Below are 14,711 nucleotides of genomic sequence, written 5' to 3'. Positions count from 1 at the left end.
CAGGGCGTGCGCCCCCCCCCCCCCCGCCCCGCGTTCTTGCCAAGTATGCCTACTCGGTTTACACGAAAGCATCGGGCACACCTTGCAATCCAATAATTATATTTCGAGATGGTTTTAGCCATTGCGCTTCACGACGCCAGCGTGCTTCGGTGAAGCGGTTCCGAGCAGGGTTTCGAGCCAAAGTGACGCTTTCAAATCCCGCTCTAAAATCAGTGTTGGAGTTGAAGTTTACGCCACATTTGCCAGCGTTTTCCTTCCTTCCTGTCGGCGTTGGTGTCCCATTATTTTTGTCCGTTTATTGTATCATTCTTTCTTAATGATGTCAAAATGTGGCATGCGTGGGAGTCGACTTTTGGCAATTCTGGCAGGGACCCTCCGCCGGCCCGTTCCCCCGCACCTCACCCGGAGCTCCACAGCGTCTCAAGTTCAAGGTGGTGTTGGCAAGCCAAGTGGAGGAGCTGTAATCTTCAAACCAGCCCACTCCTCTCATACTGACGTGTTTTGTTTTTTTAAGTCAAGAAAAACACAAGATTAGTACTTTACGGAAACGGCTCCTGCTTCGCCTGCAGCCCGATCCACCGATAACGCTTGCCAACACAGAGGAGGGGGGTGTCAATGCAACCAAACATATAAATATTAATAACCCAGGAGGAAGAGTTTGAGCTGGGGGTTGAGGAGGGGGTGGGGGAGGGTTCAGGCGGCTCTCCTGGAACTCGGCAGGAGACGAGGTGTTGTTGCGATCGTTTCACGGTAGAAACGCAATTATCCTTCATCCAAGACCGGATGCCTTGAGGGCCGCCGAGCGGGAGCGAGAGTTCACGTTCCCCGACATCAAATACGCGCTCGCTTATCAGCCGGTTGACTTTGTTCTTGGAAAACAAAAGCGTGAGTCAAGTGCCTCAATGCGGAGACAAAGACAAGCGCGTCCCTACAGGTGCTTGCACACAAAGCGGGAAAGCGACCTTGGGATGTTGCGCTCCCTCCACCGCCTTGGGCCGCATGCCCGCTCGCGCCTGGGTAGGCTCTCGCGTTCGGGTTTCGAGTAGGGAATGGCACGCCGGGTCACAGGACCGTATTTCAAGCGATCGGGTACTCACGGAGGGTGCGGAGGGAGGACATGGGGTCCTCCCTGGCAGTAGTTGGCGCTCCACTTCGGCAGTTTCACACATCGGCGAATCATTGTCTGCGCCAGAAAGAAAGGTCCTTGTTTTGTAATGGTCTCAAATGGATTGAAGGGATATTGTGCTTTCAGTTTGTGATTTCAAGTCGGGCGGAGGCTTTCCAATTGGGGTTCAAAGCTTGGCTTCGGCTTTCAAGTCCAAGGTTAGAGCTTTGAATTGTGGTTTCAGGTCAGGTTTTGCCTTGCAAATGAGTGTTTACATCTTGCTTCGGGTTTATAGCTTTTATCTGCAATTTGAAGACAGGGTCAAGGTTTCCAATTCGGATTTCAAGCCTGGGTTTAGGTCTTCAAATCAGGGCCTGAAATTGGGGTTTCAAGCTTTAGCATTGGTGGCTTGAAGCTAAGATGTGGGTTCCAAATTCAGGTTCCAAGTCCACATTTAATTTTGCCATTTGGGTTTTGAAGCCTGGCTTTCGGCTTTCGAGGCTGGGTTAGCGTTTCCAACGAGTGTTTGAAGCAACGATCCGGAATCCGACGTCCGCTTCCAAGCATACGCGAGGGTGTCAAATGTTCACTTTCATTAAAGGGGGACTTTCCTGCAAAGCTTTGGATGAAATTCATGTTCAATCAACCAACTGATGCGGGTTCCTGACTCGACTCCCTCGGGTGCCATTGCGACTGAATGGAGGGGAACAATTCCAGGCAAACAACATTCTGTGTGTGTGTGTGTGTGTGTGTGTGTGTGTGTGTGTGTGTGTGTGCTATGCACACCAGGCCATCCTTTAAACCATTGGGGTTCATCCATAGATAAAGCAAACAAAGAGGGGGGGGGAAGAGCAAGGGGGGCAACTAATTACCTCCCAAGTCCTGCACGGAAGGCATGGAAACCCGCCTCCTACCTTCTCCGCGTCTCGTGTGGAGTGCCTCCATTTGCATTCACATCACACCAAAGTCCCCCTCTCGAGCCCGCGATAATTGGCTTGAAAGCTTCCCGTCTCCCCGTCGGAAATCAAGACGAGGGGCATATCTCCGCCGAGAGGCTAAAAAGGGCAGGGCGACCAGTTATCCAGCCCCCCCCCCCCATCCTCCTTGTAATCCTGCCGACAAGCACCCCTTCGGAATGTGCACGAGGACCTGTGGCCGCCCCTTCATCGAGCGTCTTCAAACATCCCCCGTCAAGCGCGAGGCCCTCGTCGTCCGTCAGAGGCGCAATGGGGAATTCCCAAAGTGGCATTCCCGGGATTAGAGGGGGAGGCGAGGGAGGGGGTTGTGATTGAGAGCAGGCGGCGGGGAGCAGGTCAGGGTGACCCTCGCTCACTGGGACTATGGATTCCTTAAATCTGCATCTTAACCTGGTTTAGGCTTGCAAATTAGAGATTTGGATAAGAGTTAAGGTTTCAAGTTAAACTTTTGAAGCCAAGGTTAAGATTTTAAGCAAGAGGTGCGCTTCAAAGTAAAATTCCAAGTAGGGATGGGCGAGGACCGGTTCCGGGTATCGGGCCGATACCAGGCTTGCTTTAAGGTATCGGGTTTTCGTAGGGGCTGTTGATACGAGTCACAGATGCCTAAAATCAGAAATCTGACATTGTGTCAGTCCTCCTTGGCAGTAGTTGGCGCTCTACCGCGACAGTCTGACGAATCATTGTCTGTGTCGGAAATAAAAGTCTTTTGGTCACAATATTTGTCATTGGAATGGAGTCTTATACTGCATATTCAAAGTACTAGAGGGTACTCGGTATCTGTGAGTACTCAGAGCGAATACCGGTATTCGTGTTTCATGGCAGGTTTACGGTTTCAAATGAGAGTTTTGACTCAATGCTAGCATTTCAAATTCGTGTTGCAAGCCCAATTAAACGCTCCAAACAAGAGCGAGGCTTTCAAGTTACGGTTTTGAGACCAAATGTGGGTATTAAATCTAAGAGCCTCGTGGATATTGTCATTCATCCAGGTCATTTCTTCCTTTGCGTTGACTCATTCGCAACTGAAGTGCTCCCTGAACAGGGAGTAAGGTTTTCAGTTCAGGAGGTAGGATGCCCGTTAGGTCCGATTAGCTTTCCCGCAGCTTTTCGAATCAAATTCATCCGTTGTTTGTTCCCATGACCCGGATGACTTGGGTTTCAGCCTATGTTACACATTAGAATTTCAAATTCAGGCTTCAAGTCAGGTTTAGGGTTGGAAATTTGGCTTCAATTCAGCATGACCCAAAGATTGACAACTCTAATATTCAACTTGATACGATTACTCTCTGATATTGTTAGTAAAGGTAACGAAATCGATTCCGATGACCTGCTACCAGAGAAATCGAGCAATTCAGAAAATTATGATGATGCAAAGTCATACTGGTGTTGGCGCACCCGCAGTGAAGGAGGCTGGGTGAGCAGAGGCTCATTTGCCCCCTTGAAATATTCGACTTTCCACACCGCTGAAAATTGTTTTGTTTTGTTTTTTCCCGTCCCTTCCTTTTAGTGCTGCGCGACGACTTCCGGCAGAACCCGACCGACGTGGTGGTGGCGGCGGGCGAGCCGGCCATCTTGGAGTGCGTTCCTCCCCGAGGTCACCCGGAGCCCACCATCTACTGGAAGAAGGACAAAGTGCGCATCGAGGACAAAGACGACAGAGTCACGGTTGGTGCCCAACGCCAACCTCCTCAATCAAATCCCTGACCTCAAAAGACTCAAACGAGCATTGTTGTTTCAGATCCGCGGAGGGAAGCTGATGATCTCCAACACGAAGAAAAGCGACGCCGGCATGTACATTTGTGTGGGCACAAACATGGTGGGAGAACGGGACAGCGAGACGGCACAAGTCACCGTGTTTGGTAAGCTTGATTTCCACCCGTCTTTCTCTCTGCGCGTACGTTTTTGATGTACCGTCGACAAAAACATGACAGATGTCAGGAAGGCTAAGCGGCAAACACCCGCATGCGTGTTTTTCGGCATTTGCAGAGCGACCGACCTTCCTCCGCCGGCCCATCAACCAGGTGGTGCTGGAGGATGAGACGGTGGAGTTCCGCTGCCAGGTGACCGGAGACCCCCAGCCCAACGTTCGCTGGCGGAAGGATGACGTGGACGTCCCTCGTGGGAGGTAAGAGCTTCGAAATCAAGCAGCCACAGGAAGCGCAAGTCGGGTGAAAATAGCGCTCCTCCCACTTTTGTTAGCCTCTGCAGAAAGCAGTTTGCGGCTCATTTGAAAGAATTTCCCAATAGCAATCGATCAAAGCGCTGCAATTTGATCCAAGTTGCCGCTCGGAACTACAACGGCCGACTTCCTGTTCCATATTTGGCATGGGTCCTTCAGCGTATTCTATGCGTTCATTTTCACACGCGTACTTGCGAGCTAAAGTTCGGTGGTGGGAGTCCCTGCACCTAAATGGCAAAGGGCAGCGTCAGTGTCACAAGTGGACTGAAACAGGGATTGCCTCACGTGGTGATTGCATCACCCTCAAGGCTAAAGCGTGGGCGGTGTGTTTGCATCTGATAAGGGTTGTTTTTTTTTTTTTTTTTTGTGGGTTCACTCACTGTCTGCCAGGCCTTTTTTTTTTTTAACGCATCATGCCAAAGTAAACAAGCACGGAAAAAAATTGTACACCAGTTGATGAAAGGCATTTGGCTCTGGAAACGAGTCCAGAGAGAACGATGAGAGGGTTTTTTTTCTTGCAGGAAAAAAAAAAAAAGACAAAACCACATAAAACAATCATACCAGTCAATTGCAATAGAGTGAAACCTCAACTCAACTGTATTTATAGAGCACTTTAAAACAACCATTGCTGTCTACAAAGTGCTGTACATTAAGCAAATTTCATACGTACAACAATAAACAATAAAACAATAAATTAAAAAAAGAACGTGATCCATTGCGGACTTCTGTAGGAAGTCAGCGAGGTTAAAATAATTTTTTTCCAGTTCTCTGGCTGTTGCCGTCATGATACTTTTTGACTGCATTCAAAATAATTTTAAAAAAAATTAAACTACCAAGGTTATATAGCAGTTAGGGGGAAAAAAACAAAAATTGGAAAAAAAAATCATTAATGAAATAAAAATCTCCCCCCCGACCCCCTACAAAGTAAACCGAACTGAAACTTCATCTTGAGTTTATAAAAGTAACTTTTCAGGGGATTTATTTAGATATTTCTGTACACCAGGCCCTGTAGAAACAAGGTCCTCTTTTTTTTTGGGAGGATTGTCGTTCACTACACAATCTCATCTCACAAAATGTCCTTTAAAGCATTTCTTTGCAGAAAATAGAAATGATCAAAAAAACGCCAATGTTTATACTTTTTTTTTTTTTTTTTTTAAAGAACACTAGAAAGGAATAATTTCCTCTTGGTTTGCGCTTTACTGGAAAAATGTGGCGCCGCCATTCAAAAACTAAAGAGGACACACTGCTTCATTTCTTTGCCGTTCAAATCTTTGTGAAGGAGGCAAGCTGGAGCCTCAGCTGAGTAAACAAAAGCGTTCATGTTCTCCGCCGCTGGATGTCATCGCAACGTTCTCCTTTCACGACCACCGTCTCCATTGGAAGACATTTGTAATTTTTTTTTTTTTTTTTTTTTGGGGAAGGGGGAGGGGTTGGGGGAAATATGATAACGGGCCAGTTGCTGCAATATAATCAGAAGCCCACAGAGGATTGCAGGCACGCACGCATGCAGAAACAATTAAAAACGGCAATCTGCCACACGTCGGGGAAAAGATCCATAAACGGCAAATGAAGTTGTCAAGTCATAACAGATGCTTTATTTTAACGGCCGGCTGATCTTATATCTTCCTCGCCGGATGCGAGGTCTATTATGGGATGGCGGCGAACAAAATCGGGAGGGATAACGCTGCGCCTGCAATATTAAAAAAAAAAACACTGCTCATGTGATAAGATGGCCCGTCTTTTTGGTTCTAATTGCACGTCCGTATGAGATGAGATTTGGATCTGGAGGAGAATCGTCGAGCGGCTTTACCGCGGCCCGCGTCTCAAGGCGCTGCGAGATGTCGATGTGGCTTTTAATAGGCTTCACGCTCACCCTATTTTGGCAGCAATTGCTGACAAACGACGGCATTCGATTTGCTCTGCATTAGCTATCAAACCCATCAGAACTGCTCCAATGTCACAGATGAGTGGGCCACTAGTTTTTGTTCATTTACTTCTTTTTTTCATTTCCCCCAAAAGTAACATCTGCTTAGACCACGCCTTCGTGGCCAGAGCAGGATAGACAACCGGTCTAATGTGACATATTTCATCCATAAATTTGTGAGCACCGGGCATCAAACCATTTTGAGTCATTGTAATATCAGTCTTTCTCATATCATACCCCTGGGTGGCACAGCTATTGTGCGGGGGGTGTCCCAAGTGCCCACTTCACAGCGCAGATGTGCATCCACTTGGGCGAGACTCTAAGGTGTGATTTATGCGCCACATTTAACGAGAATGACAGGAGCCACTTTGGTTAGCCATCATTGAAATCCGCTGTGGCCATTCCCACAGCGGCGCAGCCCTCCCTCTCCCACTTGTTTGCAAAACTCTCGACTCAGGTCTCACCCACGCCTTTGTGCAAAGATAGGCCACATTTTACGACATTCACCAACATCGAGCCCTAATCGCTGACACGATGTAGGAAGTGCCGCAGCCACCGGTGAAAATGCTTGTATTGTCTTCACGGGCCGTGAGGAGAGTTTTGCATTTGAAAACTTGATCGGGGACTTTATCCCAGTCCCACCTCCGCGCACCGCCGTCAGAAAAGCGCTTCTCTCGTCTTGGCACTCGTTGACATTCCGGCAATGACGTGTTGGATGATTGTCGACTTTGCTCCCAGGGCGCGTGTGCGTCTGCGCCCGCTCGGGAACGGCGGAAAAGAAGAGCCAAGTTGGCTGTGCTCTGCAGTGGCATTCCGGCTCTAATGGAAAACAGAGTTGTAGGCCAATAAAGAGCTACTGTTCCCTTGTTGTGTCTGCTTGCGTGCGGCCACAGTCAGCTCGCAGGGATTCCGATTCCAATTTGGAAGATAACGACAACGTTTGGCTTTGATCTTCGGAGGCGAAAACAACGCAAAGCCCAAGCGCAAATGAGCAGATCATGGTCAAAAGCTTTTCATTTCAATTTAGTGGGCGAATGAAAGCGCGAGACACGGTTCTCGTTCCGCAAATAAGAACGAGGTAGCGTCGCATTCGCGCCTGAGAGGTTGTTGGCAAATTGTTTCGCAAGATGCCGCTTTCTGCTCTCTACAATACTTCCACTGTATGATCTCCTCTGTCTGAAACAAAGCATTCAAATAACCATTATGGCTTCTTAAGTACCTGCGCGGAGAGAGGTGGAGCTGACAGTCAGCGAGCAGGAATGCGGCCTTTGAAAGAGAAATGTCACGCAAAAAAAAAAAAAAAAACCCACACATTCCAGGGATTGGCGGCACAGGCTTAGCTTCTGTTGGCATGCGGCCGACAGGATCGCGGCGTGCCGTGTAAGTGCATCGTATAGGTACGACTGCACGTATGGCTTTTCCAGCTCCGGGGGTGGAGGGGGGGCCGGTGGGGGTAATGGACCGCGGTGACAATGTTCCGGCAAGTATGGCCGCAAACTCCGCCTTCCCGCCAGATGCAATTGTCTAAAGAATCACCGGCGGTAAACAACTTGACTTTGCGACTTTGAAAAAAAAAATGCCCTCCATCACTGTTTTATTGACTACGTGGAATGAAATCCCACTCCCATCAGCCAAAAGCAACAACGCACAATAGAACGTACTCTCTTGTGCCGCGTAACTTGTGAAAACACACACGCGTTATTGAGATTCATAGCATCGTAAATCCAAATAAAGCTTTTGTGAGTTCGAAAGGGGAATGAAAACTCGTTTCCGTACAATTATGTACACTTCGGGTCGGTACGCTTGATATTTTTGGTGGCTTGTTATCGGGTCGGAAATGAAGTCCCTTTGTGCGTGCCTGGAGAAAAAAAAAAAGACTGAAGGCGCAAATCCACAAAGCAGTCCAGTGAAGCCATTTTTTTCCGCCCTCTTTGTAAAGAGTTCCAATTTGCAGTGTCGGAGTACACTTTGGTTGACTGGTTGGTGCATGTTAGAGGATGTCTCCTCAAAATAGGGTTTGCTTCAGCTGCTATGTCATTTTGGAGTGGATTATTTTTCTTTTTTTTTTTTTTACAAAGGGCCATATTGAGTTCTTGCTCACCAGTTGCCGTATGCCCTCGTGCAATTTGATAGGGCTTATAGAATTGACGAGTTGGTAGAATGGCTGCCTTTTTCCGTTTACAGTCACCAGTTGCCGTATGCCCTCGTGCAATTTGATAGGCTTATAGAATTGACTCGTTGGTAGAATGGCTGCCTTTTTCCGTTTACAGAATATCTTAAAAAAAAACGAGTAAGTGGTACATGTTTTTTTTTTTTCCATTTCCATTCCAAAGTTCCCAAAATAGGCACTGAAGTCTGTCCCAATTTGCAGCACGCCTTCTTTGGGGTTGTGCTTGCAGTCGTACATTTGCTTGAGTTTATTCAAATAATCATAATGTATATTTCAAAAGAACATCAAAGACGCGTGACAGTTTGAGAAAAAGTAATCAAAACACAAACATACATTCATCAACAAAACAGAACAGTTTTTCACATCCTGATTACTTGACTTTGGAGTCAGCCAATCCTCCATCACACGTCTCCAGTTGGTCCAGAATGCCGCTGCTCGCCTCTTGACTGCCACTCGTAAGAGGGAGCACAGAACTCCTACGCTGGCATCCCCTTCAGTCGCCCATTTACGGATTTGTTTTCAAATCCGTAAATGGCCTCGCCCCACATTACTTCTCGGCGCTCCTCCGCCCACACACACAAACACACACACACACAATTAAATCCCCAGATGAAGGCGTTTTCAACCCTGACGCCGGGGGCCAAATTGACCTGTTTTTAAGTTTAGGAATATGAAAAAAAAAATGGCTGTTAAAAGCCTGACATCTCCATCGTCAAGGGTTTCTGGAAGACAAGAATGTCCCATTTTTGACAGAAGAAGAAACACTTGACTGCACCACGTCGCTATCATCTGCCCGCCCACGCAACAAGCGAACCCTGGCACTCGCGGGAAACGCACGCAGTGCTTTTCGTTGACTTGATTCTGTTCACTTTGTCCCTTTTGTGCGCATCTCAGTTCAGTTATTATTCCGAATGAAAGACGGGCGACATTTGCCAAGCCGGCAGCGCGACCAACCCCCTTCCACCCACTTTGCCGCACGCTTATCCTGTCAACAGCGTTGACAATGCACGCGTATTTAATTACGACGGGCGAATTGAAAGCACTTTTGCCTTTTGTGCGCTTCCTCCACGCATTCAGTCAGACCTTGACCGCCGTTGGCTTTATGAAGATGCACCACGCGCTCTCTGTGGGGAAAAGAAAACAAGAGGAAAAAAAAACAAACAAACACTTGATGAATATACGAGCGAACGTCATTGAATAATTGATCAACCGCCTCGCGATCTCCATTCGTCACAATGAGCAGGAGGCCATCGGCGGACTTTGCATGTCCTGTTTTTGTTTTGGAGAGCTGACATTGCATCCGTTGATCCCGACAGGTACGAAATCAAGTACGACAAGGACGACTACGTGCTGAGGGTGAAGAGGGCGTCGGTGAACGACGAAGGCACCTTCAGCTGCGTGGCGGAAAACCGCGTGGGCAAGCTGGAGGCCTCCGCCACCCTCGTCGTCCGAGGTAACCGAATGTCATTGGCGTCCAAGGCCTCGACTTGGTTTGAATCCCCGAGCTGATTTCTCCCATGAAGAAATGATTTCACTTCTACACGAACTCAAACCAGGATCGTGTACATTTGTCGGCCGTTCACCTTCTCGGGTTTTTATGTTGGTTCCACCCCTAACTTGTCTCAACGGCGCCTTCGCAGGGCAAAACCCAAATGTCAAGGTTTGCATTGACTGCTGACGCCCGCAAGCCCGCAAAGATGGCGGCATTTTCTGAATCATTTGAATTGTTTACATTTCCGAAGTGCCCCACTTTGCCCCTCCCTCCTTCCTCTTCTCCAGTTGTCGTCGCCTTCGCAATCTTCCAGTCGCCGGCGAAGCCATTTCACAGTTTACTGGCGCACGCCGCCACTGCCTCACCTGGGAGTTTGCGGGGTTAATAAAAAGGTCCTAACCATAATTTCCCGCCATTGTCAGCACTCCCGCCGCCATTAAAGCCGACGTGTTGGGAGGTCCCCACGGGGGGAGGGGGGGGAGCGCTTAAAGGCGGCACGAGGATGATGCAGGGGTGCTGCACAGTTCTTCTGCAGGCCTGGTTCCTGGGAATCTTGGGATTTGAAATTGAAAGAGCATTTTTGCACCATTGCCTGGCTTTTTGCAAACCACACGTAGCATTGTAGCATTCATCGGCGTAGACAGAGAGGGTCCAGCGGCTGGCAGCTTGGGTCGCCAGAGGCCGCTTTCGGCAGACGATTCAACCCATCAAAGCTCTGTACACTGAACCCCTTCGTGAAAATATGTGAATAAGTGAAACTTATAATCACCTTTTCATGCCACAAGCTACATCATCGAAGTGAGTAAATCATGCCATCACTTCAACATAGTTCCTGGACACCAAGGTGCCTGAAGAGAAATCGGTGTAAAACATATATACATAGAGAGAGAGAGAGATTTTTAATCAGCCATGGGTAAATAGCTAAGGAGAGCTTCCTATTAATAAAAAAAAACAAAAAAACAAACAAAAACATCAGCCAAGAAGTAAATTCACAAATGGCAAAGCGTGAATTTGCGGGATTCACTGTGGTAGATTAGCTCTGTACACTGAACCCCTTCGTGAAAATATGTGAATAAGTGAAACTTATAATCACCTTTTCATGCCACAAGCTACATCATCGAAGTGACTATATCATGCCATCACTTCAACATAGTTCCTGGACACCAAGGTGCCTGAAGAGAAATCGGTGTAAAACATGGGTAAATAGCAAAGGATAGCTAACAATTAAAAAACAAACAAACAAAAACATCAGCCAAGAAGTAAATTCACAAATGCCAAAGTGTGAATTTGCGGGGGTTAACTGAAGTAGATAGTGAATACAAATTGGACCTTCGCTGTCTTGCTTGGTTTCAACATGTCATTCATTCTGACTTTGATTTCTTTTTTTTTTTTTTCCTTTTTTGTATGTTTCTCTTCTATTTTTGCTGAACGTTTGTGTTTTCTTTCTTTTTTTTTCTTGTGTGTGTGTGTGTTCACCCCTCCATTGTCGTGTCTCCAGATGGCCGCGTCGGTAAGTAAGCATTCTTCTGATTTGACTCCATCCCGCATGCCCTCTTTGCAACCCAGTGCACTTTACTTTGAACACTTTTCCCCATGCCAGAGGACCATTTGCATTTCTATCCCATTAGATGTGATTTTCACCCCTTAGGAAATAAACAGAAGTCGCAGTTCAACCTTTGAACTTGTGTTTCCTGTCTGTCTGTCTGTCCTTCCCTCCACTCCGAAGGATATGACTCGTCATGAATTAAATATGGACACCGCACCGATCGTTTTTTTTTTTTTCTGGGTACGGTGACAGGATGCAGAATCTCCCGTGTCATTAATGTGTTCCGAATCAAAACAGTCTCAGCTTTCCCTCAGCCGAGCTGTGAAACGATCACGCGCTAACAACGAGCCCCTTCGATCGACCGCTTGTTCCAGCCCGGGCACAAAGCAGTCAAAAACAAGACCGTCCTCATAAAGGAGTGTAAGGACGGCCGTTGTCAACACTGAGGTCCATGCAGGCGTTTCGTTTGTGTTGATTTGAACGAACCGTGCACAGCAAAGAATTGGTCAGAAGCTAAGGAAGCTATGCTAATCCCGACGCCGTTTGCGCTAAATGCTAGCGGAGCTAATTATGACACCTCGTCCTGTGTCGCAAACCACGGGAATTTAACTTACACAGCATAAGAAGTATCCTGGCTGTTTCATCAAGATCAAATCATGTCCTTTAGTAATAACAAACCAGTTGAGCATAAACAGGATTTCAAAGTTGCTAGTTTACGGTGAGTGTAGCACGTCAAAGTGTCCTGGCTGCGCCGACAACATCAAAGACCACTCCAACATGTCATCTTGGGACGTTTACGCTCTTCTACTTCTCAGACGTCGAGTGTCCCGTCAACATAATTACAAAGTTGTTCGCGTGTGTTCCAAATATGACATACTGTGACTTTCAATGAACACTAGCTTTTTGTTCGCAAACCATCATCGATAGAAATAGGACAAATCATGAAACATAAGATACAGTATGTAAATACTATTAAATTGAGCGCCGACCTGCTATGAAGATGGCTTCAAAAAAATAAAAAAAGAGAGAGAGAGAGATCGTGAGAAAGGACAAGACGGCTGGTGGCAGTTTTTTATTTATTTTTTTTAATGTGTTTATGGATGCAGTGTGTGGGATGGCGGAAGGCGAGGGAGGCAGCTGAGTCCTCGCCAGAGCGTGATTTAGGAGCTCAGTATCAGTCCCGGGCTTTGAGAGCCACAAGATATCCACGCTGCATAAGGCCAAGCGAGAAGGCTGTAAATCTGCGGCCATCTGTACCCTTCCCAACTGTGTGTATCTTGCACAAATGCAACACACGCACAGATACACGCGCCGACGGAGGGATTACACGCAAAAAGCAGCCAAATGGGACCGAGTTGGGCCTTACTGGAACCAGCTGGCTTGTCAAACTTGAGAAGTCATAAGAAGAAATGGGGAAGGGGACACGATGTTGCAGCGCACCCAAGGTCTCCTAAATCTACTTCTCATCGCAATGTACACAATCCAGTCGGATGTTGAGAAGCACCAGGAGTGGAACAAATGAATCATTTTCATGCGAGTAGTCAGTTGTGCGATAAATGAAAGAGTTTTCCAATGAACACAGCAGTCGGATGTCTGGAAGAATTCTGGACCGAATGAGGATTCCAAAAGCGTTGACAGCGAGGTTTTGATCAAAAAGAGATTTATGAACAAAAAACGCAAGACCGACAAAGTGCAACAAAGGACGCTGGGAGCAAAGAACCGGGCAAAGGTGAGATCAAACCAAAGGCGCTTGCAAAAGGTCAGGAACGAGATCAACGTAAATTGCTTGTCAGCCCAAAGGACAACAGAATCCAATCCACACAAACTTAGAATACAGAACAAGGAATACTTATGAGAACAAAAATACGATGAAACAACGAGGCAAAACGTCTAGAAAATGAAACACTTGGAAACAGAGTTGTGAGCAAGGCTGATAATCTGACAGCCGAAGTCAGCGTGGCCTGGCTTTCACTAACGAGGCCAGATTCAACGATGGAGACGAGTGCCACAGTAACAGACACTGAAATAGCAGCGTCGATCGGGAAGCGCTACATCACTTAGAGCGACAGTAACAAATATTTTCAAATGTATATCAGCTTCTTCGGAAATCACAATGTCCCCTCACTTTTGATCGATTCAGAGAGCAGGCCCAGGGACTACTCTGGAGGTCCGCGGTTGCGACCTGGTGCCCCCGGGCCACGCGTCGGCGACCACTGGTCGACGGACTGGCACGTTCGGCTTGAGAGAGAGGCCGTTGGATTTTCGAGCAGGGCGTCTCATCTCCCCTCTTGTTTACTTTCAAAGCGCCTCCGTCGAGTTGTCAGTGGCGAGACGTCTCACTCGGGCTCGATTGGCGATGCGTTACGACGATTCGAGCGGCTGTCAGACGAAGCCCGCGAGTATCGACCGTGCCGGGCTTTTCGCCGTTCGACTTCAAAGTTTGACGCTTGACATGTCAGATGCGAGGGCCGGCGAGCATTTCCTTCAAATTCCTTTTTCGCCAACTCGGACTGTGCCCCCCTTTCGGCACCTGTTTGTTTCTCAGGTGTCAGTGGTGTTTTCTTCCTGATTGTCAATGTGACTGCCATTCATTCTTTGGATGAATGGCCAGCGTGGTTGCCATGGCAACGGTAGCCGGTGTTCAAAGCAAAACCCGGAGATCAGGCCGCATGGATTTTGGTTTGACCGGTTTGGTTGACCGTTCGCCTTTGCTTGAAATCCCGCAGTAACCCGCCACACTGATGTTTGACTTCACTCGGCTCCGCCTTTCCTCACGCTGACATTGCGGTTTTGAATTTCAGCCGCCCCGCAATTTGTCATCCGTCCGAGGGACCAGATCGTGGCCCAGGGACGCACCGCCACCTTTCCGTGCGAGACCAAAGGCAACCCTCAACCTGCGGTATTTTGGCAGAAGGAAGGAAGTCAGGTAAGAGCACCGCACCTCACACAACACCACCGAGCGGTCGTCCAGTTCAGTTAACCGCCGGTAGATTTCAGATCAGGTCAACACCAGTCCTGCTGTCGGTGGCATAGACGGTTTGCCCCGAGAAACGTGGTCCTTCGATGGGGTGGAACCGACTAAATCGTACGCCACGATGAGGAAACACTTGGATTGTCTCTCCCTGCCCTCGCAAATGCACACATCTTCACGGTTCACTATCTGTCATCGGGATCTTTCCTGCAAATGCACCTTTTTCCGCCGGCATGCCTGGCGGAGCTCGGATCGCTTTTTCCCCCCCGTGACCCGCCGTACTGATAAGAACGATCCCATCTCTCACTGGAGCAGTTAAGCCATTCAAATAGCTCGCAACACTTCACAAC

At 47.9% G+C, this 14,711-nt stretch overlaps 1 protein-coding gene across 1 annotated transcript in view; it reads left to right on the top strand.

Annotated features, from left to right (window-relative positions):
- robo2 (roundabout, axon guidance receptor, homolog 2 (Drosophila)) overlaps window positions 1–14,711 on the top strand; it is a 294,794-nt gene that overhangs the window by 228,342 nt on the left and 51,741 nt on the right. The window contains exons 3-8 of the mRNA XM_019865530.1: window positions 3,587–3,744; window positions 3,818–3,938; window positions 4,066–4,204; window positions 9,669–9,805; window positions 11,343–11,354; window positions 14,192–14,316. Of these exons, the coding sequence (XP_019721089.1) occupies window positions 3,587–3,744; window positions 3,818–3,938; window positions 4,066–4,204; window positions 9,669–9,805; window positions 11,343–11,354; window positions 14,192–14,316 (692 nt within the window). The remainder of the gene's footprint in view (window positions 1–3,586; window positions 3,745–3,817; window positions 3,939–4,065; window positions 4,205–9,668; window positions 9,806–11,342; window positions 11,355–14,191; window positions 14,317–14,711) is intronic.

This window comes from Hippocampus comes, unplaced genomic scaffold (assembly GCF_001891065.2).
Source record: "Hippocampus comes isolate QL1 unplaced genomic scaffold, H_comes_QL1_v1.1 scaffold140, whole genome shotgun sequence".
In the NCBI taxonomy this organism is placed as follows: Eukaryota; Metazoa; Chordata; class Actinopteri; order Syngnathiformes; family Syngnathidae; genus Hippocampus; species Hippocampus comes.
Note: the sequence above shows the minus strand (reverse complement) of the source record. Positions and strands in the feature narration are given on the sequence as shown.